This window comes from Apiospora phragmitis (assembly GCF_038363925.1).
Source record: "Apiospora phragmitis strain CBS 135458 chromosome Unknown utg000001l:1.0-2902119.0:1.0-2906034.0, whole genome shotgun sequence".
NCBI classification, from domain to species: Eukaryota; Fungi; Ascomycota; class Sordariomycetes; order Amphisphaeriales; family Apiosporaceae; genus Apiospora; species Apiospora phragmitis.
In genome coordinates this window covers 2640251-2666934 of record NW_027117399.1, presented here as the reverse complement: position 1 = coordinate 2666934, position 26684 = coordinate 2640251, and the positions used below count along the sequence as shown (strand labels likewise).

Here is a 26684-nt window from a genome sequence, read left to right as displayed (position 1 = left end):
AATTTATAACTTATAAAGCTTAGTAATAAAAAGTGCGCAGCTCGCTTATATACGCATCTCGTTTATAAGGTACGTTATTTAATACTTAAGTCTTATTTATTAATAAGGGTACTTACTATACGCGTCTAGTCGCGCCTAGCTGTTCTAGTATAAGTTTATATATAGAGCTAGGCCGGCTAATTATCGGCAAGTTTAAGCGGTGTGCCGCTACTTCTATTAATATGACAGTACAGTACATGTACTTACCTAGTACGGGGCACAGTGTTGGCTTGGTGGGGCGAAGGCCGCTTAACAATCTATCACATTCCGAAAGAAGTATATATTCGTCTTCTGGACTCCGTCCCTAACCTTGTAAGACATAAGCATTATATCCCGGGATCGCATCCAATAGGGCAGCTTCGCAAGTCCTGGCCCAGACGGGCACAGACTGCATACCGTCTACTGCAGTTGTGGATCTAGTTAATCTGCAGGTAGCGGGGCGTGTTCCGGCTCCACAGCTCGTTCCCACTCATCTGGTACTCCAGCCCCTTGAGGACAGCATCTGAGCCTTGCTGGTCGATCGCGCCGACATGTGCGGCTCCGAGCACAGCAACTCGTGCTTAGCCTCCCACTCACGCACCATGGTCCAGAGACATGCCCGCGCCGCGTCGATATCGAGCGCCGTGTTGTCCGCCAGCACCTTGACCGCCGAGCAGAGAACCGAGCCCTCCTCGGCCGTCTTGAGCGACTGCGCCAGCTCCTTCTCCCAGCTGTAGATGTCGTTGACCACCGAGATGTGCTTGCTGCAGTTCTGCTCCGCCGCCTTCATCGCCGCCAGCTCCTGCGGCGTCATGTAGAGCTGCATGCTGAACCGCATCAGTGCCGACAGCAAACTATTCCCTGGTTAGCACGGACGCATATGACTCCGATGGGACAGAGACGTACGCTTTGCCGACATCTTTCTCGCGGTACTCTAGGTAATGGCCGAGTTCTTTGATGTCCCTGCGGGTCGAATCGGTTTGCGCCCGCATAAAGACGAAGACGGGCTCCAAGATCTCATCGGCCAAGGTCTTGTCATGAGCCCGCATGCTCTCCCATAGGTCGTAGAACATCCACTCCACCGGGATTTTGCCTGAAGTTAGTCAGTATTATGGACTCGTCGAGGTTCTGTTTCGAAGCCGCAGGTGGGATTGACGTACGATCGGGTTGGACGTCGCCCCGGGCAATCGGCATCAGGCTGGCGTTGTACTTCTCACCGTCGCTGAACGACATGTCCTCGAGGAGATCTAGATCCAACAAAAAGAATTGCTTAGCCTCGGCGTCCCGCTTTCCTGGACCGGAATTCAAAGTGTTGCTACTTACCGTCGATCAGGAACAAAATGGTCAGCAGCCGGCAGGCTAAGTGGATCCGGTCATCCAAGGCCAGGGGGAAGTAAGCGCAGGTGACGCGGGAGAAGCCTGCGTCGACAAACTTCCGGCGGGCCTTGTCGTTGGGGAACGGCCAGTTGTCCAGGAACCAGTCGTCCACTTCCATCGTCACTTGGTCTACACGGGGGTGCACGGCCGCTGTCCAATTGGAAGGCGGTATGTATCTGTAGTGGCCCCGGGGCCGCACTGCAAAGATGGGCGCATAGACTGGGCCCTGTGTCGACACGCCGTTGACCGCATTGCCATTGGTCTTAGTCTCAGTGACCGTGGTGATCTGAGGCTTCACCGTCGACGCATGGCCACTGAGTTCCGCCATAGGCTTATTCGCGCTGCCATTAAGCGGCTGTGGTTGCAGGGGTAACAGAACGACCGTCATCTTGGGAACTGCCTCGAGAACGCTTGGAGAAAAATCGGACTATGGACTCAAAAAATATGGCGTATCTATGGTATCATAATCTTACAACACCATTTTGATCTGAAATCCACAATGTAAGGTTGGAAAGTAGTTATATAATACCTTACCAGACGGTATTGGCTATGTATACTAGAAAATCCACTGGAGCTTTGCACCTGCTGCCTGCTTGATCGACAGGGTAGCACATTGCCGAATGGGGCAGCCTCTTTCTTTACCATGTTCTTGTATGGGGTTGTCACCGGTTCCGAAAAGGGTCGGTCATTCTGCGTGGCAGGCCATTTCCCGTTTGGGACGTGTCCAAATGGACAACTGCCTGTCGCTACCTCATGTATTACGTTCTTGTGACCGCCAGCCCGGCGCATTTCCACGAGTTGATCTAACCTATCTCTTTGCTTACTCCTTTAGGTAGGCCGGCCTAGGTTGCATGGGCCGGTTGCATGGGCCGGTCACAGTCTGGGCTCGGAGGATCCATCAGATACCCCCCATCCCCACCCCACCCCCTGCATGATCGTATGGAGTACTCTCCGCACCGAAGTACTGTATGAAGATACAAGCCCGCTGCTTACGTGTACCATCAAGCAGCCCTTGCCGGGGGAGCCAGCTCAGCTGGCCGATAAGCGCGAATGGGATCCAAAACTAGCATTCGCTGGAACGCACTCGGCCGAGGTCGCTCAAAAAATTAAATTTTGATAGTATTCTTCACCCTGTGCCCTTCCGCACCCTTCTCTGCGCTAGACCTCACGCCCTCACGCCCTCACGCCCTCACGCCCTCGCCCTCTCTGAGACAATCGCACACCCTTTTCAGCCATGGCGTACCCCAAAGATGTCGGCATCAAGGCCATGGAGATAGTGATCCCAAGCCAGGTCAGCAGCGCATGCTCCCACGTATCATTCATTGTATGGCGCTGAGATCTTACGTTACACACCGCCCTCTAGTGCCTCGATCAAGCCCAGTTCGAAAAGTACCAGGGCGTTTCCGCTGGCAAATATACGATTGGGCTGTGCCAGAAGTTTATGAACTATTGCACAGACAGAGAAGGTATCATTATCTACCCCCCGATCGTGTGCCCTGTGTCCGTGGAATAGTTGGACTAAACCGCCTCGTCAGATGTCTGCTCCCTGGCGCTGACAGCGGTGGCCTCGCTGCTGCGCAAGTACAACATCGACCCATGCTCAATCGGCCGCCTCGAGGTCGGCACCGAGTCTAGCATTGATAAGGCCAAGTCCGTCAAGTCGGTACTCACCCAGCTTTTTGAGCCCGCTGGAAACACCAATCTCGAGGGCATCGACACCATCAACGCGTGCTATGGCGGCACCAGTGCCCTGTTCAACGCCATCAACTGGGTTGAGTCGCGCATGTGGGACGGCCGCAACGCCATCGTGGTGGCTTCCGACATCGCCTCCTACGACAAGCCCGCCGCCCGGCCTACGGGGGGTGCTGGCTGCGTGGCCATGCTCATTGGCCCGGGCGCGCCTCTCGTCATCGACCCGGTGTACCGAGGCACCTACATGAGCCATGTCTTTGACTTCTATAAGGCAAACCTCAAGTCCGAGTATCCGCTCGTGGACGGCCATGGTTCCATTCGGTCCTACCTACATGCACTGGACGAGTGCTACAACCGCCTTCGCGAGAACGTCAAGAAGCACTCGAACGGTGCCGGCCCCGAGCAAGGCGACAAGGACTTCCTCGACATGTTTGACTACATGGCCTTCCACACCCCAAACTCCAAGCTGGTGTCCAAGTCGTATGGCCGCCTTGCTTACCAAGACTTCCTTCACTCCAAGGGCGACGAGGCCTGGGACGGCGTCGTGCCAGAGGAGTTGAAGAACCTCAGCTACGATGACTCGCTCTTGAGCAAGGAACTCGAGAAGGCCTTCATTGGAATCACCAAGCCGAAGTACGAGGCCCGTATCAAGGCGTGCATCGAGGCCCCCAGCCTTTGCGGCAACATGTACACTGCCAGCACCTACTGCTCGCTCATCAGTCTGCTGAGCAACATCGACCTTACCGATCTGGTCGGGAAGAGGATCGGTGTGTTCAGTTACGGAAGCGGCCTTGCGGCCACTCTGTTCACCCTCCGCGTCGTCGGCGACGTCAAGCCCATGGTGACGACCATCGACCTGATGGCGAGGCTCGCGAAGAGACGCGCCACCGGGGCTGACGAATACGAAACGGTAAGCAACGCACACAAGTACAATGCTAGAATGCAAAGACTCTGGACTAACCTACTGAACCCCTACAGGCATGCGCCCTTCGCGAGAAGGCATATGGCGCCCACAGCTACACCCCGACTGGTGACGTCGATTCCCTGTTTCCTGGAACCTACTACTTGGAGAAAATCGATGACCAGTACAGGCGTAGTTACAGCATCAAGGAATAGATCCGCATCGTATAGTCAAGCGCAAGATTGAACTGGCACTTTCATGGTAGTTAGCTCAAGAAGGCGACATATTAGAATTAATAGAGTAGACTCCTTCCAATTCCAGTACTATTTTCAAGTCCAGTTCACATGTTATGATGAGAGGGGAATGCACTTCGTACTTTTTGCTTCAGGGTTTAAACGAGGTCGGGGCCCAGCTGGCCCAATCTTGTCACTGCATTTGGCAAATATCATTGCCACACGCAAAGAGGCAGGCCATTCATAAAAGTGCACATATAGTCAGTTATTAAGATCATAACATAGAGACAGCAAATCAATATTGCATCATTCCATCACGCATATCAGGCTCATGACTATAGATGATTGCCAGCCACTATCGCTCTTCCCGTGACTGGCCCAACACCGCCACCGCTACTTGGCCATGTTGACGACTTCACCAGTCCGCAGCAGGTAGGGCGTAACATGCCCTAGCGATGCCAGAGCCCTCGACGCGTCCAGTCACTTGTCCTCGTCCTTCAGTGTCGCCGGCCAGTTTGGGTCGCTCTGGGCCGCCTTGATCGCCTCCACGCTGGGAAGGATGTACTCTATGGAACAGTCAAAGTCGGCATAGTCCCAGCCGGTACGACTCTTGCTCATCTCTTCCTTGAGGAAGCTGTTCACGGGAGCCGGCGTTTCAAACTAGATAGAACACGTGATCTCAGTGAGCCCCGTTTCACAACTCGATTAGACGGATCCAGGGAAACGGAGCCACTCACGAGAGAGTATTCAAGAATGCCATGCTTCTTGAAGATGGGAATGGCACCCGGCAGATGCTCCTGGGTGATCCAGTTCATAAAGGCTTCATGAGTGTGCTCGGGTTTGCGGTAGTGCGTGACGGTGAACTTCCAGCAGGTAGGTAGCGCTGTCGGCCATCTTGCAAGTGTTGGAGTGGGAGTGTATCGATATGGGTAAAATAAGGAAGAAGGGGTGTCAGAAGGAGGGGGCTCGACGGGCCCTTTTCTACTTGGGTTATTGGGTCGCATCCTGCCTAGTGCAGTCTTTTGTTGCCTTAACCCCTCAAAGTACATGCTCGTTCGTACATGTAACATGTGTACAGAGAACTCGGTACGTACCGACCCGACCTTGGGAATCGGCTGTCGTGTAATCTTCGGGGCTAAAGGCATAACAGGAATAATGAGGCCAGATGCTTATTGTGAACCTAGGCAAACACAGTCTTTCCGATCATATCATGTTATTAGGCCGGTAAATCTCACAGCTGATCAGTATTAATGGCTTTAAGACCTCTCCTGTCAGAAGTTACCCTGGATAACACATTTTTCGGCTTCTTGTATACTCTATTCAGTTTCAACCTACCCACCCCATATAAAAGACGGAGAATCTTGTAACATTTAGGGAATCCCATATTTTCCCAGCTGCCTGAGTAGGATGGATATCAGCGGCATTGCGGCAAAGGAACGCATTGCTCTGATTGGCAGTAGCTATAGGCATCAGGGAGGCTGCAACGCTTCAAGCAAATTGTGGGAGCTTCACAAGCATCCGGTTGATCTCCGAGCCGATTTTCCACTTACCCGATTCAACACCACGGCTTTCTACCGTGAGAATGCTGAACATCTAGCCGTAATCTATTCTGCGAAGGCATGCATCGCTAGATTAAGCTGATCACTATATGATAAGCTAAAGCACCCCCTCACGGGCCACCCCCTTACGGGCCACTTTATTGAGCTACCCTTACCCTTGTAATTAAAGCCATTTCTACGGCTAGAATTAATATAAATATACTATTTTTTTTTATTTTTAATAATAATATAGTCCTCCGCCTCCGTGCCATTATCTTTTATAGCTTTTATAGCGTTACGAGGCCCTCCTAGTATTTCGACGTCGCTAGCTTCATCCTCGTATACGACCCTACCCTTTAGTTTCCGCTTAGCCCGGCGTATATTAGCTATACGAACAAATCGTTATTCCGGTACGATTCTTACCTTCTAACGTACTCTCGTAGTTTTTTTATCGAGTTTAGTTTAAAAATAATCGACCTAAGCTTCGAGATACGCGATTTTATTAACGCTTTAATTTAGGGCCTTATTAGCCTTTTTAATAAAGAGCCGTTAAAAGGGTAATTTAAAAGTAACATTTATAGTAACTAATTTTTAATTACTATTCCGTAATTCCTAACTATTAAAAGATATTTTAATAAGTATTAAAATTAATTCGGCGAGGAAATCGGGTATTAATTCTTTCTTAACTACTTTTATTAATTTTAAACGTACTTAGGCAACCCTTATATCTTTTAAAATAACGTATTTTAATAATAACGGCTTCGAGCGATCCCGCGGATAAATCTTAGCCGTTTTTTAAACGTTTTTAATTATGAAAGGAGTTAATATATTAATCTTAACCTAGCGGTATACTTTTAATATAACGTATCTTATAAGCGAATATTTTATATAAGCGAATATCCTACTTTTATAAATTTCTTTATAGCCTTATCCTTTTTTTATATTCTTTTACGTCCGAAAATATTATAACTTTAAAAAGAAAGTGCTATAATTTTAGCGTTTTAAGCGCTCTAAGAAGACTAAATTTTAAGCGTATAAAAGGCTGTATTAATCTATTACGTTTCATCGAAAACCTTATAACGTAAACGAAATAATCAACTTATACGACGCGAAAATACTTACGAATTCTCGAAAGCTTTTAAATTTTAAAAAAGATGCGATTATTCGATATATTATTAATTTAAATACGCGATCGTTTCTTCCCCGGCTAAGTAGTATAAAAAATATAACGAATCGATTATTTAACTTACGCGACGCGAGACGCGTTAATATTAATTAAGCCTTTAATTTTATACGATAATAACTAGACTTCTAGACGCGTTTTAATCGAAGAATTAATTATTAAAAAGTTCTCTACGAAAATCCCGACGTATATTACGCGCAGTTTACCCTCGTATAAGAATATAATTTATAAATACGAGATTTAAAAAAAGGATATTTATAACTTTAACGAGACCGGCTTTTTTATAAGCTAAATCTCGTCCGAAATAATCGTAACCACCTCTAATCGACGCGGAAGGCTTAGGGTAATATAGTAAGGGAACTAGGAATAGGTTATAATTATTTAAGGCGTCGGATTACACGGTTACACTATTCCTCCGTATATTATCTTTACCGGGAAAACGTACCTCTCTTCCTAGTATAAAAATAGCTTATTACCGAAAAACTAAGTGATCGTAGTTATTAAAAATAACTAAATTATGAATAAAAAAGGCGAAGATTAGATTCGATACTTCGATAAATATCTAAAGTCTTATATAAAGGGTATTTATCGCTTATCAATCTTTAACGGCTATAAGAGCTACTATTCGATAACTTTCGAGCTTTATTATAAAAAGAACTCGATTATTATACTTTATTTACTTTCTTATTTATTATATAAGCTTTAGCCTTTTAATATCGGCTGTTTTTATATATTAAAAAGGGTGTACGAGAAAGAAATTAAATATTTTATACGGGCGTATATTATTTATATTTTAAAGGAGGATTTCCTACTAGCGTTTTTAAAAACGTTTTAGGCGATTTTTACTGTTTCGAATATATAAGGAGGCTTTTGAGAGATAAGACTTATCTCGTATAATCTAGAACATATTATTTTATAGTTAAATATAAAGCTATATATTTTAATATTTCCGGGACGTTTTTTTACCTACTTATTCCTTAAGAATTACAGATTTTAAATAACTCGATTAAGGTTTAATTTTAAACCGAATACGTTTAAAACCGTATCGTACGGTATTAAAATAACTCTCCGACGTTTATTTTAATTAGTTTTAATTAAATCGTAAAGATTATAACGTATATTATATACCGAGTTACTTTTTTAAAAAGAACGCGATATTTCGAAAAGTAAATAAGATGCTTAGCCGGCGCCGCCGTACGAAAAAGAAACGGCTATAAGATAGAGGATTGAGGATTATTTCGTATATAAGCTAGAGAAGACCTGTAGTTTTAAAGGGACGTTAATAGATAGTTATAAAACGAATCGCGTCGGAGGAGTGGTTGTACGAGGACGTTTAAGACACGCTTATAGCGCTATAAGCTAAAGCACCCCTCCACGGACCACCCCTTCACGGACCACCGCGTTTCGCTCTATAAACGCGTTAAACCCTTAGATAATAATATAGATTTCTCTTATTACTTTTACCTCTTAATTATATATATTATTATTATTTTATTCGTTTTTTTTAATTATTTCTCTATATTATCGTTTAATATTTAAAGATGCGCGCAGGCTTCGATACGTGATATAAAGCTCGGACTAGGTGTTCGCGAAGCCGTCCGTAGATGAGATGCCGACCGATCCTACGTTATACGGCGCTTAGCTGGTATACCGACGCGATAAGAGCTAAATAAAGACCGGCAGGTATTATTACTATTTTTTAAGACTTAATTAACGAATTAAGCTATTAGGTAAGCTAGATTAGGCTTTATACTAACGCTTATTAAGTTTAAATATATAGCTTAACGAATATTAAACGCTTTCGAGACGTCTTATACGCTAGGGTAACGTTAATATACTCAATTTTTAATTAAAAACGAGTTCGTTAAAACTATTAAGTTTAAAATAATTAATTATAGCCGCGTTAATCACTAGGTAATTACCGAAGCTATTAGCTATCTAGCTTTTAAAAAAGATGTCGAGAAAGGGGAATAGATTACTACTCTAGAGTATATGAGCTATAATAGGGTAGCCCTCCCGCCGCTAGTTATTTTTAAAGGGGCCGACGTCTAAAGCTAGTAGTTTCTAAACTAAGATAGCTAGCTTTAAGATAACTAGCGGTTTAAAGCATTGCCTAGAGGGTGGACTAATAATCTCATAGTATTAGATTAGATTTAAGATATCTTTATTTTTTATATTCGGTTTTATTATAATAAGAAATAGGTCGTTTTAATTTATAACGGCTATAATTTATATATAAACGAAGATTTTTTATAGCTTTATTTTATTAATAAAATATAGCTTATTTTTCATAAATTATATTATAATTATATTATATAGGTTTTAAATATATAGGTTTTTGAGTTATTAAAATAAAAGCTAAAGATTTTTTTAAAAGTATATTTAAACGCGGTCTTTAAATTTAAGCCTATTAAATTAAATATATTAAAAGTATACCGCTAAGCTAGGATTAACGTTTTAACTCTTTTAACGATTTAAAATATTTAAAAAATAGCTAGGATTTATCCGCGGGATCGATTAAAACCTTTATTATCGAAATATATTATCTTAAAGGATCAAGGCGTTGCTTAATTATGTCTAGAGCTACCCCCGGTAGTTAATAAGGAATTAACGCTCGATTTCGTCGCCGAATTAGCTTTAACGCTTATTAAAACACTTTTTAATAGTTAAGTGTTAAGAAATAATAATTAAAAGCTAGCCGTTATAGATATTATTTTTAACCTCTTTTTTAAAAACTTTTTACTTATAAAACTAATAAGGCCTTTAATAAATAAATTAATAAAATCGCGAGCCTCGAAGTTTAAATTAATTATTTTTAAGTTAAACTTAGTAAAAAGATTATTAAAATACGTTAAAAAGTAAGAATCGTACCGGGATAGCGATTTATTCGTATAATTAATATATAACGGGCTAAGCGAAGGTTAAAGGGTAGGGTTATATTTAAAGACGAATCTACCGACGTTAAGGTATTAAGTAGGCCGTAGAATAATATAGAGGGAATAAAAGACGATAGAATAGAGATAAAGGATTATATTATTATTAAAAATATTAAAAAAATAGTATATCTTGACTGATTTTAACTATAGAAATGACTTTGAATTAAAAGGGTGTGTTTAGTAGGTTTTCTAGTCCGCGAAGGGGTGGTTTATAGAGGGGTGCGTTAGTTTAGAATTTGCGGAGAGCCCGGGTATAATACGCGCACTTGTTAGAATAATATAGAAGTATTTAAAGATAAGGATTCCGATTAATTTTAATATATTAAATACGTTATTATAAAATTAACTTATATTTTATCGAAAGGGGTGTAAAAGAATGAGATATTCGCTTATATGAGATATTCGCTTATAGGATACGTTATCTATTTTCGTAGGTTTTAATTTAAGGATCATATTCGGGTACTCTTTAAAATAATCCTTAATCTTCTCTTTTATAAGTTAAAAACTCTCATATTTAAAACCTATACTATATAATTATAGTATAGCTTATAAAAGATTAATTATATTTTATTTATAAGATAAAGTTATAAAAAATTATTATTCGTATATAATTTATAATTATTATAAATTAAAACAACTTATTTATTATTATAACTATTAAATAGGCTCTCGTATATACGGTAGTTCCGGTTTTAATCGGGGTTTAATTGTTCTTATTTTATTATTTATATTTATTTTTAATACGAGCTACGAGGGGTATCGTATACCCCTCTTAATAAAATAGGAAAGGGGTTTATACGCGTAGGTACGTGGTACCTTTTTTAAAGTAATATAAAAAACCTTAATTCTTATTATTTTAATACTAGTAACTTTTTATTTTAATAATAAACTTAGCTAGCTCCCCTTATTAGGACGAATCTTCCCGCCGTAAAGGTTTCGTACGGATAGGTTACGCTAATCCGGTATTCGGTACTTACTTAAGCCGTATAAGTAATGTTATACCTTTTTAATATTATTTTTATTAAATAGCAGGTTTTTTTAATTAATTATTTTAATTATTTAATAATAATAACGGTATTAAAAAAATTATTATACGTTAACGTGTTTTTTTCCCGTTATAAATTAAAAAGAACTATTTAAAAATAATAATAATAATAAATACGCGTTTTCGTATATCGAATTACGTCATACCTTATTAAAAATCGTATCTCTTCTTTTCTTATTTACCGTACGAGTCTAGCCGCTCGATATACGCTTTTATATATACGGTGAGGCTATTTATCAAGACTATCTACTCGAGGGCTTTATTTAAGGATTTCTTAGTAAAGGCGTCTACAGGGTTATTTCGGCCGTCGACCTAGCAGATTTCCGAGATCTCCTTTTTTCGTACGATTTTCGGAGCGATATAATATTAATTATTAGTTTTTTCTCGTTCGTTATTCTTAATTTAATTAAATATTCGTCGAGTAAATATCCTCGTTAATAAGCCGGTAATAAAACGCGGCGTCCGTTAAGTAAGTAATACCTTATCGTGCGTTTTCTAGATCGAAATAATTATACTCCTTTTCGTTATCTTTTAACTCCTCCCTTTTTTTTTCTTAGTCTCGAACGAAATCCCCGTATTTTTCTTAAGTAAGGAGATCTTATCCCACATTATTACACGTTTAAAAGTATTAAATTATTATACGGGTTCGCTTTTCGGCTAGGTAGTTTATTAATTAATAGCTTTATTTATAATAAATTTAATAAGTTCCTCGTTCGAATTACCGGTTTTCGTATAATAGCTTTAATTAAAAAGTATTAACGGGTCGCTAATTACCTTCTTATTTTAATAATTAGCTATTATATAATAATTTATTACTATAAACTAATCGGTTTTTTCGTATATAATTATTTATAAACCGTTTATTAATTAAGTATATATTTTTAGCCAGGTATCGATATAATTCCTCCGTTAAGTATCGTTTTAAAATCTTTTAATTTATTATTATATTTAACGATACGCGAAGGTTCGAAAATAACGCTTTATATATTAATTTTTAATAAATAAAAATTAATAAAAGTTCCGGAACTTCTCGATAAACTTTTACGACGGAGGTATGAAAAGCGATCTCTTTTTTAAATCCCTTTCCGAGGGCTTATTATACGAGCTAGAGCTTATTTAGCAGGATTTTTAAAACCTTAATAAGTTATTTCTCGGCGTTTTTATTTTTTACTCATATAAAAGAGGTTATTATTTAATCCGTAAAATATTATACGTAATTTATTATCGTATTAAAGTACGAGTTTATTAAATAATATATCTCGTCCTATCTTTTTTTAAGTCCGATATAATTAAAATAGAATACTTCCGCACGATTAAAAAGAATATTTAAAAAAATTATATAATATTAATCTTTTAATATATCTAGCCGTCGGCATATTTCGATAAATATCCGTATTTTATCGTAGAAAATGTTGTACGGCTTGCCGGTATAGTTCTTTTCCTTCCTCTATACCTTCGAGAAAGTAACGACTTTATTCTGATCGATTTTGCCGTTATAAATAGCTCGGCTTAAAGGGATATCGTATTCCGTAATATACACTAAACTAGATAATCGTGCCGTCTGGTCCGGCGGTATCGGAGTCGGAAAAGGAAAAAAGATAATATTTTATAACGCTTAGGTATTTAAGAATTCAGGGTTAGACGTCGGGCCTGGAGTATTTAAAACTCCGGGATTGAACGTCGGTCTTAAAGTACCCTATAATATTATAAACGATTACTCCGTATAGAGACCGGGTATCTCTCGCTTAGGCGGCGGTTCTTTAACTGTTTGTTCTCGGGAAGAGTATAAAATATCCTCCTTTCGGGTTTCCGAAATCGGTTCTGCCGGTCGGTCTTATTAATATATAAAATCGGCCGGTAATATTAAACTTATAAGCTTAGCTTTAAAAAATCCGTCCGTTAATATATTAACTCCGTATTTTTTAAAATAATTAAAAAGCTCCTTTTAAAATATATAATTAATTTAACCGAATTAATATTCGGTCTATCCGTCGAACTCTATAATAAATAATTTTTTAAAAGAGGTCCCTTTTATTTTTAATATATAATATTTTAAAAAGTATTATATAAAATACGTTATAAATAGTTCGGGTATTATTTTTTTTAAAGAGTACGTTTAAAAGTTCGAGTTTTTAAAAAGTAAAGTTAACGTTTCTTTTCTAAACTATTAAAAAGATTTCGGTATTTTAAAATACTTCTTTATACGTAAGCGGTCTAAGGTTTAAAGTCGTTAATCTATCTAAGTTCAGTACGTTCAAGCTCGATCCCGATTCGCCGACCGCGATTAATTCTATTTAATAAGGGTTATCGTTTTATAAATTATATAATAAAACTATTTAAATATATAATTATATATAACTTAATTAATTTCGTATATAATTCGAAACCTAGTCTCCTTTTTATAATATATATTAAAAAAAGGGTTCCTCTTCGTACGGTTAATTCAATTCGGCTCTTCTTCCGAATCTCTAACGGGCGGAAATTCTCGGGGCTCCTTAGCACGGTCGCCCTTACATTAATAAGGGCGTAAAACCGTTTTTTCACTCTTACTAATCTATAATCGCCACGGGTAACTACTAATTAATATTAAATAAGCTCTCGTATATATAATAATTCCGGTTTTAATCGGGGTTTAATCGTTCTTATTTTATTATTTATATTTATTTTTAATACGAGCTACGAGGGGTATCGTATACCCCTCTTAATAAAATAGGAAAGGGGTTCGTACGCATAGGTACGTAGCACTTTTTTTAAAATAATATAAAAAACCTCAGTTCTTACTATTTTAATAATAACGAGATTATATATAAAGGATAAAAATATTTTAAATTTAATTAAAGCTGTGGTATTACTAGTCCACCCTTTAAGTAACGCTTAAAACCGCTAGTTATCTTAAAGATGGCCGTCTTAGTTTAAAAATTACTAACTTTAAACGTCGGCCCTTTTAAAAATAACTAGCGGCGGGAAGGCTACCTTATTATAGCTTATATACTTTAAGGTAGTAATTTATTCCCCTTTTTTTAACGTTTTTTTAAAAAACTAAATAATTAATAGCTTTAATAACCACTTAGTAATTACCGCTAACGCCTTAGCCGATACCTATTTCGTCGGTATTATAAAAGCGTTTAAAAGGGATATTAACTAGCTTCGAGGTATTAAATTTATTAAAAAAATATTAATATTTATTACTATAATTTTATTAACTTAGCTATAATTAATTATTTTTAACCTCATAGTTTTAACGGACTTATTTTTAATTAAAAAACAAGTATATTATTATTATTTTAAAGTATAAAAAGCTTTAAAGGCGTTTAATATCCGCTAAGTTATAAACTTAAACTTAATTAACGTTAAAATAAAACTTAACCTAGCTTAATTAACGGCTTAATATATTAATTCGTTTTTTAAAAATAATAATAAGACTTGCTAATTTTTATTAAACTTATTTTTAATAAGTATACCGGCGAGACGACGTTAGATATATAATCGGGGGGCTAATTATTTACGGGCGGATTCGCGAGTAGCTGTTCCGAACTTTACGTCGCGCACGGCAGCCTATGCACGCTTTTAAATATTAAACGAAGACATCGTTATAAAGAGTAGAAATAAGCGAAAAAAATAAAGGTAATAATAACTTTAAAAAATAAAAAGTAATAATTTAATTAAAAAGTTTTCTAGTTAGGATGCACGGTGAAAAGACGCGTTTATAGGGTAAAACGCGGTGGCCCGTGACGGGGTGGCCCGTGAGGGGGTGCTTTAGCTTAGACAACGAACAGTACGTGCGATGGGGGGAGGTGCCGAGGCTCGGTGTCATTCTCGAAGTCCATCTCGGTTTGCGGCTGAGTATCCTTGAGCGACGATAGGCTGGAAGCTCGCCTCACTTGGGACCGCTGCGGTTCCGGTATGACAACCACTTATTGCGGATGGTTTCAACCCTCGTCAGAAGAGCATAAAATTGCGTTGCTGTCGGGTGCAACGAAACCAGCATCGGACAACAGAGCTTGTGGGAATTTACCTGAGGAGGAGGCCACCTCTCAGAAGTCCCGAATCACCCGGAATCCAGGGTTACGGTGGTCTTGAGGCTGAACGATTAATGGTTTTGTTTACCGTAAGGCAGTTGGAAAATTGAAAATGGGGCCAGGGATAGTCATGGCCTCAAGCATGTTGATCTCATACTTGGATGGTTTCGAGAAGATGCCTAGACCGTCAATTCATTGTGTGTGCGTCGAGCGTTTGTTTTATAACTAATTATGTGTATGTGCAATTATGTCAGTACCGGAATACACCCGGTAAACGACTTTCGGGGGTAGTTCCTTCCTATTCCAACCGTTATTCCTCGTTATCCCAGTGTCTTAGCATTATTCCCCCTGAGACATCCCGCTTATTCCAAAAAGAGTAATAATACCACCGAGAGTCGGTAGGAGGCGCAGGGTAACAGCTACATGCCAAATCCCATCATTATGAACTTTCTGTAGATGGTGAGAATCCACTATCAATATCTTCCAGCATTAGAGTCTGTGATTCTCCAATTCACTTCGAAGGCTGTTTATTGCTTTGCTTTAGCTCTGCATGATTACGCCTTCCGCAACAAGTGAAGAAGGTTACGGTTGTGGCATTTGAGTTTCGCCACGATACGTAGGATTATGATAGCAGACCTAAAACGGAGAGCAACAAGAAGAACAAGAAAAAAGGAAAGCCAACCAAGTGGGCGATTAGTAGTACCGGTAGCTGCAATGCGCTGTCCCTGCTGCAAACATATGGTCATGGACTTCGGTGCCCTGTTCCCTGGCGGCGTAGTTTGCATCGGCTTGCGCTGAAATAAGCAACCAGTGGTCCCCAACGTTTGCAAAAGGATACATCAGATGAGATAGGGTTATGCTTTTGATGGGATCGGAACGGCCGGCTGTTGCGGTTGCATCCCGCCTTCATTGGATTTGGCCTCACCATGACGGTACTTCTCTGCTTCCTTCCGGGTGGAACGGCGCGAGACTCCCCATCCTCCGTTTTCTTGGGACTTACCCAAGACCAATCCGGAAGGATGCCTCGCATTGCATCGCCTTGCATTGTGCGTTTCTAAGACTTATGTTGGGGCTCATGGCGCATAAAGTACTGGCGAACCAAAGGGCCAATGTGACACAAGATCTTGCCAAGCTGTTGTTCTATCACCAACAAGCCGCCGTCTCTGCTTGACAATGCGGCCTGCCCCCTCCATCGTCGCAATTGGGCTGTTTTACGCCGGACGAGCATGGACGGCCAGTCACAATAAGTGCCAATGCTCCGAGGTGACGGCTGATACGCTATTCCGGCGTCAGAGTAGCGCATCCGCTTGCCCAGTACCCCAGGATGTCGCGGTTACGGCGCCGAGGGGGACCCCCTTTACGCCCTTGTCGCAATCCGAGCTGGACTCTATAGTGGAATGGCTGGGAAGCTCGGAGCATGGACTCAACCTATCCGACCCGTCTAGATCCACCTTGGCTATGAGTGACAACTACATCTCTCATATAGAGACACTCAAACCGAACAAGACCGACGTCACGGACTATCTCAGCGGTGCCTCCGACTCGGTACCGCGATATGCGCGGGTAGTAATTAATGAGGGAGCAGCCACGGTACCGGGGGTGGTCCAATATTATGTGAGTGGCCTACATAGAACACAGCTGATAAGTGTTTCAAGTCGCCCCGGCACGGCTGACAGGCTTACAGGTCGGACCTCTGCCCATCTCGAACACAACCAGCATAAGGCCCCTGGACTATTTCTACAACGGCCCGAACGGCCCCAAGGTACTCTATAGCGGCGGCTTATACGATGCCCCCAGGCAGCGGGCGGTGGAGGCGATCGTCGCGGCGACCATGTCGAGCATCGCGGACATCACGCTGAACCTCACGGGGCTGGCGTACTACGGCTCCGGCGACAACCGGACGAACAGCGAGTACTTCGTCCAGAACCCCTACTCGACCGACGGCACGACGGGCGTGGCCTGGCTGCCGTGGCGCCGGCTCGCCAAGGCCCCGTGGACCAGCCCTCGGACCTGTACGTCAGCTTCGACATTGCCGGGACGGACCCGTCGCTGTACCGCTTGCGGATGATCGTCTACGACCTCGTCGTGTACAACTCGACCGACGACTTCCGCGCGGCCTGGTCGGCCGGCGAGATCACCAAGACGCCGGACCCAACCACAAACGACTCGTTCCTGAATAAGGATCGTGTCGGCACTGTGCGAGATCTCGAGGATAGATTCGCTCCTACTGTACTTGCCCTTCAGGGAAAGAGGTACCGAGTCGACAACGGAGAACAACTATCTGACCTACATGGGCTGGTCCTTCTACAAAAGGTTTGACAAGGACGTAGGGATCCAGTTCTACGATATCAGGTTTAAGGGCGAGAGTGTCTTGTACGAGCTATCCCTCCAAGGCAAGCACATCCATCCAATCACCCCTATTTGCATATGCTTCAAAATTGACACGAAGAGTAGATGCGCTCGTGCAGTATGCCGGAAACAACCCATTCCAGACCGGGACGGCTTACAGCGACCGCTTCTACGGCATCGGCGGCCAAGTCGTCCGCCCGATCCCGGGCTACGACTGCCCGTACCACGCGACCTACTGGAACGCGACGTTCAACGACGGCACCGGCGTGAGCACCATAAGCCGGGCCATCTGCATCTTCGAGACCGACATCGGCGTCCCCCTCACGCGCCACAACGTCTACAACTCGTGGTCCCAGTCGACCAAGGGCTCGAAGCTGGTGGTCCGCATGATCGCGACGCTGGGCAACTACGACTACATCTGGGACTACGGCTTCGTCGTCGACGGCAGCATCTCCGTCGATGCGTACGCGTCCGGCTACGTGCAGGCCAACTACTACCGGCCCGACGACGCCGGCCGTTGGGGCCCGCGCATCGGCAGCACCATCTCGGGGACCCTGCACACGCACGTCATGAACCTGAAAGCCGACTTCGACCTCGTCGACTCGCGCAACACCTTCGTCACGACCAACCTCGTCGTCGAGAACGTCACGCAGCCGTGGTACCCCGAGCGCGGCGTCTTCGAGACGATGCGGTACGCCATCCGCGAGCTCGCGTCCGAGGCCGGCGGGCGGCAGCTGCCGAACCCGCCCAACGGCCAGGCCATGTACACGGTCGTGAACAAGGCGCGGCCCAACGCCTGGGGCGAGTCGCGCGGGTACCGGATCCTGCCGGGCCTCAGCAATGTTTGTTTGCCGTCGCAGAACTCGCCCTTCTTCCGGCGGTCCGGCGAGCACGCCAAGCAGGTCTTCGCCGTGTCGCGGCAGCACGACACGGAGCCCGCGGCGACGGCGGCGCTGAGCGGCAACGTGCCCGAGGCGCCGCTCGTGGCGTTCTGGGGGTTTTTTGCGGACGACGAGCCCCTCGAACAGGAGGACCTCGTCGTCTGGGCCAACTTGGGGATGCAGCACTTCGTGCGGGCCGAGGACCTTCCCAACACGCTCGCGGCCGAGGCGCACGCGAGCGTCGTGTTCGCGCCGCAGAACTGGGGGGATGGTGGAGAACACGCGCGACCTCGCCAATGCTGTGATCTACAAGGCGGGCGACACTAATAGTGATGGTGTCGTTGTGCCGGGTACTAACGGGGTGGAGCCGCCGGACTGCTTGGTGTTGGGGGCGGAGGATGAGCTGCTGGGGGTGTTCGAGGATCAATGATGCAGATAATATAAGACGGATGGGAATGTATACACACGCATAATAGAACATACAAGCAGAGATCATATCAGCTTTGGTAGTCATTACTGAGTTAATTGGATTTGTACTAGGATAGGTCATTCAAGGACATGTTCTGGTATTGGGCTTCCACCCCCATCACAGTGAATCGAGCTAGTACTGTGATGACTCGTAAGGAGAAGTTGGAGGAGTAGAAGCGAGGAAAGGCATCACTCGTGCAGTGCATAGATAATGAGGGGTGCAGCGTGTTTATCGAGGATTCTGCTTAAGCGAACCACCATCCACGTGCGGCCAGATGAGTACCGTATCGGTACATACTTGTTTCGTTTCATTCCATCTCCACCAAGCTCTGCCTTTCCCGGGTCAGTAGGTTCGGAGGTCATGACCAATAGCAACCATATACCTGTTTCGGACGTTCGGACCTCCTCGTTTTCGTTGGGCAATTGTCGCGCAGGGGGAGAGTTCTGGCTGTCTGGGTTAGGGGCTTGGCCAAACCTTCTGTAAATCAATGATGGGGGTTAACCTTGGGTGGTGTTTCCCTGGTTCAAGGCCCCTGTAACTGGGCGCGTCTGTGTTTTCATTGCAGATCAGCGACAGCCGGTTTCAAGAATCAAACAGCTCAAAAATGGTAACACAGGATGGATTCATGTGAAGAATGAAGCATGCGGGGTCTCATTTTACCAAGGCTGTATTGCTGCTCTTTTGGTAATATGAGAAAAGGAGGCGGCATTAAGACGAATGCACGAGAGGTGCATTGCAGTTTGTCGTTTGGCTCCAAAACGTTACCGGCACCCGGATCGGCATGGCACCTTGACGTCGAGGGCGGATTAGGTTAGGCGTCAGGCAGGATCTCGTCCTCCTCAACCCCTCGAATCGGACGGGGTCGCGCTCCATCCCAGCGGCAATTGATTGCAACCTGACCTCGCGCCTTCGAGTTGTTTTGTATCCCAACTGGTGGTTGTGTTGTAGCATTCGCGTAGTGTGGATAAGCTGCATTGTGCAACTGGCCGGGTCCGCCGTAGACTAGCCGCGGTTGCAACATCATCCTGACTAAAGGCTTAGCTTCATCCGTGTGCGGCCGGCAACGGATATTAGTTGAGGCTTTGCAGAGCACAGGTAACCCCGCCTGCCGCGTCTGCGTGCATCGCCTCGGCAGACAGACCTCTCTCACTGCCAGGGCAATCCAGGAAGCACGCCCGACATAGCCGGTCGGATGCAGGATGGTCAAGGCGTCCGTCTGCCTGCATCGCCCAAAATCACGGCCACGGCAGATTGCATGATGCATCTGTACCTTTTCTTGGCGTTCTCGAACGTTCGAAAAAAAGAACACCCGATACTGTGGTTGACATATGTTGTCTGCCGTCCTCGCCCATGACGTTAGGCATCACCTCGCCCGCCTTATGCAGTACCACGTCAAAAATGACACTGGCGGTGGTCGACAAGAGGGCGGGCCGTAAGTGCCTAAACGCCCAAGAGAGATGGCGCTCAATTTGGCGTCACGTCATACGCGATGTGTCTTTGGCAGCCCAATGCAACATCTGACGCTATAGAACAAATAACACGCATCCACGGGTGCGACTGCGACAATTTGCGTGTTTATTGTTTGGTGGAGTAACTGATGGTTGACTTGGAATAGGGAAGAGTATGTATGTACTGTAAGCCGTGTATAGGATCGGGTAGCGGTTGCTGAAAACCAATATGCCGGCGTCGGATGTAGGCTCGGATGCCGAAGAGGGACTTCCCCGGTGGAGGCACTGTGCACCGGTCGGGGCTCGAGCGCCTGCCCGTATGCAAAATCCTCATGGGAGGATTCCCGTCGCAGCCAGACCGGTCACCGGTGTACCGGGAAGAGGAAGTTTTTTTTTTTTTGAATCTTGCAGCAGCATATGCCTCTATCACAGGCCACTTGATCGAGACTATGTCGCCTGCATGCCAAGCCAGCTGGTCTGGCAGGATGCATGGGCGTTGTGGGGCGCGACCTGGGTATGCCTGTCCAATGAACCGTCAAATGCAAGGGGTATTTATCGCCAAGAGGGCTCTTCGCGGGTCTTTCTCGCCCGCGTTCTAGACAAAGACCACGCGACATGACAACAATCAAGCCACTTGGGGAGACGGAGTGAGCTGTCAGGACTCATAACTAGCAAGTGCGCCCCCCCCCCCCCCCCCTCCTCCCTTCTTCGCGACATCCTAAGAAGGGGGGACTGACTCACTTAGGCTTCTGACTTAGGTTAGTGGGTTGGCTCCCAAGCCGTTTCCCACCCCTTCTTGAACACCAAGTAGTTCAACAAAGCGACTATTTCTTCTCCCTCCTTTCCGTCTTGCTAGGGGTACCACAAGACTTTGAAGAAACATCGTGACTCCGCTTCTCGAAATAGTCGCCGACTCACACACCACCCCATCAACACAAAGACGAAGCCATTTTGTTTACACAATGACGACGGACCCGCCCAAGCTCACCTTCTACCCCGCGTCGGCCCCCAACGGGACAGGGGTGCTCGTCCTCCCCGGCGGCGGCTACGGCAACATCTCGTGGCACAACGAGGGCCCGCCGCCGGCAGCCTGGCTCAACGCGCGCGGCTTCGACGCCTGGATCCTGCGGTACACCGTCGACAGCCACCGCGGGGCCGTCGCGCCCGTGTACCTGCGCCGATCGACGAGGCGGTGGAGGCGGTGGGGCAAATCCGCGCCAGCGGGCGGGTCGCGACGCTCGGGGTCTGGGGGTTTTCCGCGGGGGGGCACCTCGCCGCCATCACGGCCACCACTCCTCATACTGCCAAAGACGATGATACAACAACCGAAACGAACAAGGCGTCGTCATCGCCGTCGTCCATCGTCGACTTCGCCATCCTCACCTACCCCGTCATCACGATGCACCCCGACGCCATGCACGAGGGCTCCCTGCGCAACCTGCTGGGCCCCGACGCGCCCGAGGCGGTGCGCCTGGGCATGTGCGCCGAGACGCGCGTGGGCGCGCACACGCCGCCGGCCTTTCCTGTTCCACACGGCCAACGATCCGACCGTGCCGGTGCAGAACACGCTGCTGTTCGCGGGCGCCATGGCGCGGCACGGCCGGCCTTTTCGGTTGGTGGTCCTGCCCGACGGGCCGCACGGCATCGGGCTCGCGACCGACGACGCCGAGCGCAGCTGGACGGGCGAGCTGGAGCGGTGGATTGTGGGGTTCGTGGGGGTGAAGGCTTGAGGGGAGATGGGGGCGCGCCCATAATAGCTATGAAAGAAAGGAAGATGATGACGATGGGCTTGCGTCTGAAAAGAAGGATGAACGATAAAGAGAGAGAGAGAGAGAAGAAAATAGAATTGCATGGCCGGATTAGCATTACTAGATGTTCGAATTCGGAGTTCAGGATCGGGGCATCAAGGTGGGCAGGTTAGTCATATGTTCTCACATAACGTCTTCGTGTTAATTAGGAACACGTGAATGCCTTGAAAAACATCGTATTCCAATATGAAAGGGTATCGATTTAAAGCAAAACAAATAAGAAACCGGGAAGCTCAATATCATCCCTTGCTAAACGAATGGCTCTCCCGCGACACAAAGCTCGATGTCCTGCCTATCAAGGCCCCCCTATTCGATAGCGCCGGCGGATTCGTCCATGGCGCCGCGGCGTGCAAGGGGTTCGCCTCGTACTCGATGTGGACTTCGCGCGTCGTGTAGATACCCATCCCCCGATCACCATCGCCACCACCATTACCATTACCATTACCATTGCCACCACCAGAATCGTAATGCCTCCGAAAGACGGTGGCGTCCGGGGGCCGCTGCGGTTCCTGCTGTTGTTGCTGCTGCAGCATCTGCATCGGCTGCTGCTGGTTGTTCGTCGTCCGTTGGCTCTCGAGCTCCGTGTAGTTGCCCGAGTAGGTGCTGGCGCTGCTGCCGTGGCTGCCGCCGTGGCTGCGGTGCCACATCGAGTCCATGGCCTTGCGCATGCGGCCCGTGCTGCGGTTGGTCGAGATCTGCGACAGCGGGCCGCCCGTCGTCGTGGCGTGCGTCATGTTGCCGAACGTCGTGTTGCTGGAGATGTCCTCGTTCTCCCACATCTCTAGCCGCCGCTGCTTGGCCACCTTGGCGATCAGCTCCGCCATGGACATCTCGATGTTGAGCTTGACCATGTAGGCGAGGGGGTGGAACTGCATGTAGCTGTGAACACACACAAGCATTAGTATCATTTACATCATAATAACTTGGAGATATCCGGTTTCCGGGCGGAGGATGAGTACTCACACAAAGGTGTTCTTCAGGCTCATCATGGAGATGATGAGCACGTCCATGCTGAGCGAGAAGCAGATGATGAACATGTTGAACCGCACCAGCGTCTTGTACTTGGTGAGCCCGTTGGAGACGAGGTTCCGCTGGACGATGACGATAAAATACACGTTGAGCGCGGCGTCGATGATGAGGTAGATGCACTTCTCGCAGCGGTCCCACCACAGGTTGATCCACATGTACCGGGCCGAGATCTGGAGGCGGGCGGGGATCCAGATGTTGTATACGGAGATGTTGACCATGGTAATCACGATGGCGACGATGGTCTTGAGCTGGCGGGTCCAGCGCTTGTCGTGGATGAGGATGGCGCAGCGGTTGATGATGATCTGCAGCAGGAAGTGGACCTGCAGGGCCCAGAGCGTGAGGATTCCGAAGTAGTACGCCAGGCACGGCTGCAGCACGTGCTCCAGATACAAGAAGCACAGGATGGCGAAGCCGGCGCACACGACGATCTCACTCCAGATCATGACAATGTACGGGCTGCGGAAGACGCGCCCCCCGCGCTTCTTCCAGCCGTGCCACGTCTGCCGGATCGCCGTCCAGGTCGTGAGCCAGCCGAAGCCGAGGGTAAAGCCGAACGCGAGCGAGGCGATGATGTAGTCTTCTGTCGTGACCGTCTCGGGGACGTAGTGTGGGGAGACGAAGCTCATGGTCCGGCGTATATGAATCCCGTCTTCTGCTTCTTCTTCCTCTTCTGCTCCTGCTAGCAACAATTGCACCGTGGAGACAACGGATCGGTATGCTGGCGATGGATCTGGATATCAACCATTGGCGAAAACGGTTTTATATCAGGTCTCACAGGAACCTGCTTTTCGTTTCTTTGGTTTTCCAAACGTAGCCCCTTCTTACATGGAGGAGATGTCCCGCGAGGAGGGAACTAGAAGTTTTTGTCTTGTGGAGAAAACCAACAAAAACATGAGCTGGGAAGTCTGCTACCAAAATACTACCCTAATTCCCATGGATGGGAGAACAACGGCCTCGCGAGTCATACTGGAGGTGGCTCGCTTTCGTCCATGGTTTCATACTTACAGATGGCCGTTGGGAAAACATACGGAGAAAGGCCCTGAAGGGGGGAATGCTCGCTGCTCAGAGATGACGGTTCTGGGCAGTGGGCATTGCCATCGAGGATTTAGACTTTGCTACGGCACAGCTTGGCAGAGCTGATGGTCTGTCGTCTGTTCAGGCTAATATTGGGCTTCAATGGGGCCCCAGGAAGTATTGATTTGGGCACATTGGGCGAATGTAACAGTCCCCCCCTCCGCGGAGGAGAGAGCGCGGCGAGTCGTGAGGGGCCGGCCGTGCTGCAGTGGCTAGGACGCTCTGGGTTACGGGACAACTCTATTTCAGCTTAGACCGTTGGCCTACTCGCTGGGGGGTGGCGCTCGGCGTAGTAGGGCTAATGCATTCCAGACGACCCCTTGGAGGGAGAGGGTTTACGAGGAAGGGCGGATTTTTAAACTTTCCCTCGTCAACCTAGCGGCCCGATTTGATCGTCTACTTGACAAACAATGGCGTAGGGCCATTTTGTTCGTTCACTTCTTCCATAGCAAAGCCATCACCATCTTTATTAGGCCTGGAGCCTCCTCTACGCAAGAGCCATCGAAGACGAACTAAGGCCAGAACGGGGCTCTTATGAATAGGCTGTCGGACCGCTTCAGAGCTTGAAGCAGCCAAGCAGTGAATCAGGTGTGGCTGTTGCGAGGGGCGAGATTGATTCAGTTCCTGATGCGACGGCCTGTTCGTCTACGCGTCTCAGTCAGGCCTTGTCGCACATAGTCTGGTCATCTAAACTTCACCCCAATGTCGGCCGCCTACTCGTCGGAGCAGTGATGCCGATACTCCTCAAGACGTTTCATCGTTCCCATCGGGATTGCTAGAAAGACTGACGATAAGCCATGGATCTCGGTGTCTGCTTCCAAAAAGCAGACGCCGTGGCTACAGAATGGCAGAAGAAGGGAAGCTCTCCCCAACCGTGTCGCTCACCACACCGACGCCCGTTTCTGGCGTGCAAGAACGCACAAACAACGCCATTCTGACCTCATGGAGGTGCCAACATGTGACAATTAAGGTTGCAAAGCTACTGTGAATAAGCAAACCAGTTCAACCAGTTCCCCTCGCAAGCACTTGCTATTTCGGGTGACAGTTGATGAAACGGTTCCGGATAGTGCACACCCTCATTCACCTGCTCGTCGTGGATCTGCAGACCCGAAGCCGATCAAGCATCTCAGCATCCGGTCCAGCCTGGGAGGGGGACGGGTACGGGCTGGGGGTGGTGTGGCGACCCGAGAGGGTGGGACCCTCCCCAAGCTGCCAAGAAAGCATACCGACACGCTTGAATTATGGAATATAATAGAGTTTTTCTAGAAGATTGACCCCAGAGCAACGCGATTCCCTCTTGTCCCGTTGGCCGGCGCCGCATCCACCCCGCATTACTGATGAACAGTCGCAAGACGGAGCGCAACGACACGGCTCCACAGCTGCGGATCTATCAAACCGTGGAGACTGGTTTCTTGATGCTTGTCATTCGTTCGTCGCGAGCGACGGACCACACACACACACACACACTGACATTGGCGTCGATTCTGGTCCACCACCAGATTCCAGGTAAGGGGGGAGGGATGTGCAGATCTCAGTTGCACATCATCAACTAGCAAACTACTAGTCTTATCCAACACGTCGGCCGTCAAAGCCTATCACGGTCGATCTCAAGTTCTCAACGTTTGCACCTACTACAAGTAGAAATTCACTACTTGCCGAGACGACTCGACCGAGTGTTGTTCCACCCGTGATTAACTGATGGGGCCATCTACTCCAACTCTTGACTCCAACTCAATCGGCCCATTGGTCATACCCGACTATCTCTGCTCTCCAATGCCTTGCGCAAGCCGGAAGCTAAGGCCAAGCGGGATACGCGCCGTCTAAACTTTTAGGCCGCTGAGTAAGAGATGAACAATCCCCTTAGCAAGTGCGCTTACAGGGGACGTGAACCTCCGCGAAGGCGGCTATATGAACAGACCGCCCGCAGAGATTCGCGTGGCTTCTGCGTTATTCATCCCCGACCGAAACCCCATGCTTTACTGACACGCGCATATTGGTCTTATTCCCGGTCCCTGACACCACCACGATCGCGCTCAACGGTATTACTCTCGGTGCGACCTACTTGCACGGCATTTGGATCGGTACGCCGACGTGTTGTCTTTTCTCGGTGTTAGCCGACCGCAGTGTGGCAGTTTGAGCGTGATACTGGTCCAACGTGGCCTGTATTACAAAACCGGTCCACAAGAGGGACGAAAAGCTTGATATCTTGGTGCTTCAAAGATGGTCCGGACGTGAGACTCCTATGTCATATTCTGGATTATGATATTCAGTATTACTAATGGATATATTCCAGGTCCAAACGCGATGTTGACGGTTGCTGATCCATTCCCCTGCAATAGCAGGATTCTGCATCGGCAATGTGCCCGACGGATGAATGCCTTTTATTGTAATGGGTTGCTTGTAAGTTTTATGTTGCATCTGGCGAAAAGGCAACCCGACTCAGCTTCAGACCCCAATCTCTTGGATACTCACTCATGATCTTGACATATGAAGATGACATATTATGAGACACTGTCTCGCCCCAGTGGGACCAAAGTCTAGACTATGAGCCACAGTGGGAACCGTTGTCCGTGTTGCTCAGGAGTACCACATGATCTCACTGGCAAGTTCTCACAGGGCAGATACTGTGCAGCCCGAATCCTTCCCCGGACCATCAAAAAACAAGATCGCAGTGGCCGGACTGT

At 46.6% G+C, this 26684-nt stretch overlaps 6 protein-coding genes across 6 annotated transcripts; 3 read left to right on the top strand and 3 right to left on the bottom strand.

Moving 5' to 3' along the window:
- Nucleotides 1-508: 508 nt before the first annotated feature.
- On the bottom strand, nucleotides 509-1783 carry PG994_000812 (aristolochene synthase; the record flags this gene model as incomplete). The annotated part of the gene is made up of 4 exons (XM_066852221.1): nucleotides 509-872; nucleotides 925-1111; nucleotides 1179-1265; nucleotides 1342-1783. 4 exons carry the CDS (start codon nucleotides 1781-1783, stop codon nucleotides 509-511), a joined length of 1080 nt encoding a protein of 359 aa, XP_066722853.1.
- An 846-nt stretch (nucleotides 1784-2629) lies between these two features.
- PG994_000811 (hydroxymethylglutaryl-CoA synthase) lies at nucleotides 2630-4203 on the top strand (the record flags this gene model as incomplete). The annotated part of the gene is made up of 4 exons (XM_066852220.1): nucleotides 2630-2686; nucleotides 2759-2861; nucleotides 2931-3997; nucleotides 4066-4203. 4 exons carry the CDS (start codon nucleotides 2630-2632, stop codon nucleotides 4201-4203), a joined length of 1365 nt encoding a protein of 454 aa, XP_066722852.1.
- A 498-nt stretch (nucleotides 4204-4701) lies between these two features.
- PG994_000810 (uncharacterized protein) lies at nucleotides 4702-5225 on the bottom strand (the record flags this gene model as incomplete). Its single annotated transcript, XM_066852219.1, has 2 exons — nucleotides 4702-4881; nucleotides 4959-5225. 2 exons carry the CDS (start codon nucleotides 5223-5225, stop codon nucleotides 4702-4704), a joined length of 447 nt encoding a protein of 148 aa, XP_066722851.1.
- A 10890-nt stretch (nucleotides 5226-16115) lies between these two features.
- Nucleotides 16116-18499, top strand: PG994_000809 (uncharacterized protein; the record flags this gene model as incomplete). Its single annotated transcript, XM_066852218.1, has 3 exons — nucleotides 16116-16532; nucleotides 16740-17255; nucleotides 17435-18499. The coding sequence occupies 3 exons, from the start codon at nucleotides 16116-16118 to the stop codon at nucleotides 18497-18499; spliced, it is 1998 nt and encodes a 665-aa protein (XP_066722850.1).
- A 2552-nt stretch (nucleotides 18500-21051) lies between these two features.
- PG994_000808 (Acetylxylan esterase) lies at nucleotides 21052-21819 on the top strand (the record flags this gene model as incomplete). The annotated part of the gene is made up of 3 exons (XM_066852217.1): nucleotides 21052-21255; nucleotides 21279-21614; nucleotides 21652-21819. The coding sequence occupies 3 exons, from the start codon at nucleotides 21052-21054 to the stop codon at nucleotides 21817-21819; spliced, it is 708 nt and encodes a 235-aa protein (XP_066722849.1).
- Nucleotides 21820-22136: 317 nt separating this feature from the next.
- PG994_000807 (uncharacterized protein) lies at nucleotides 22137-23552 on the bottom strand (the record flags this gene model as incomplete). Its single annotated transcript, XM_066852216.1, has 2 exons — nucleotides 22137-22776; nucleotides 22861-23552. 2 exons carry the CDS (start codon nucleotides 23550-23552, stop codon nucleotides 22137-22139), a joined length of 1332 nt encoding a protein of 443 aa, XP_066722848.1.
- Between the last annotated feature and the right edge of the window lie 3132 nt (nucleotides 23553-26684).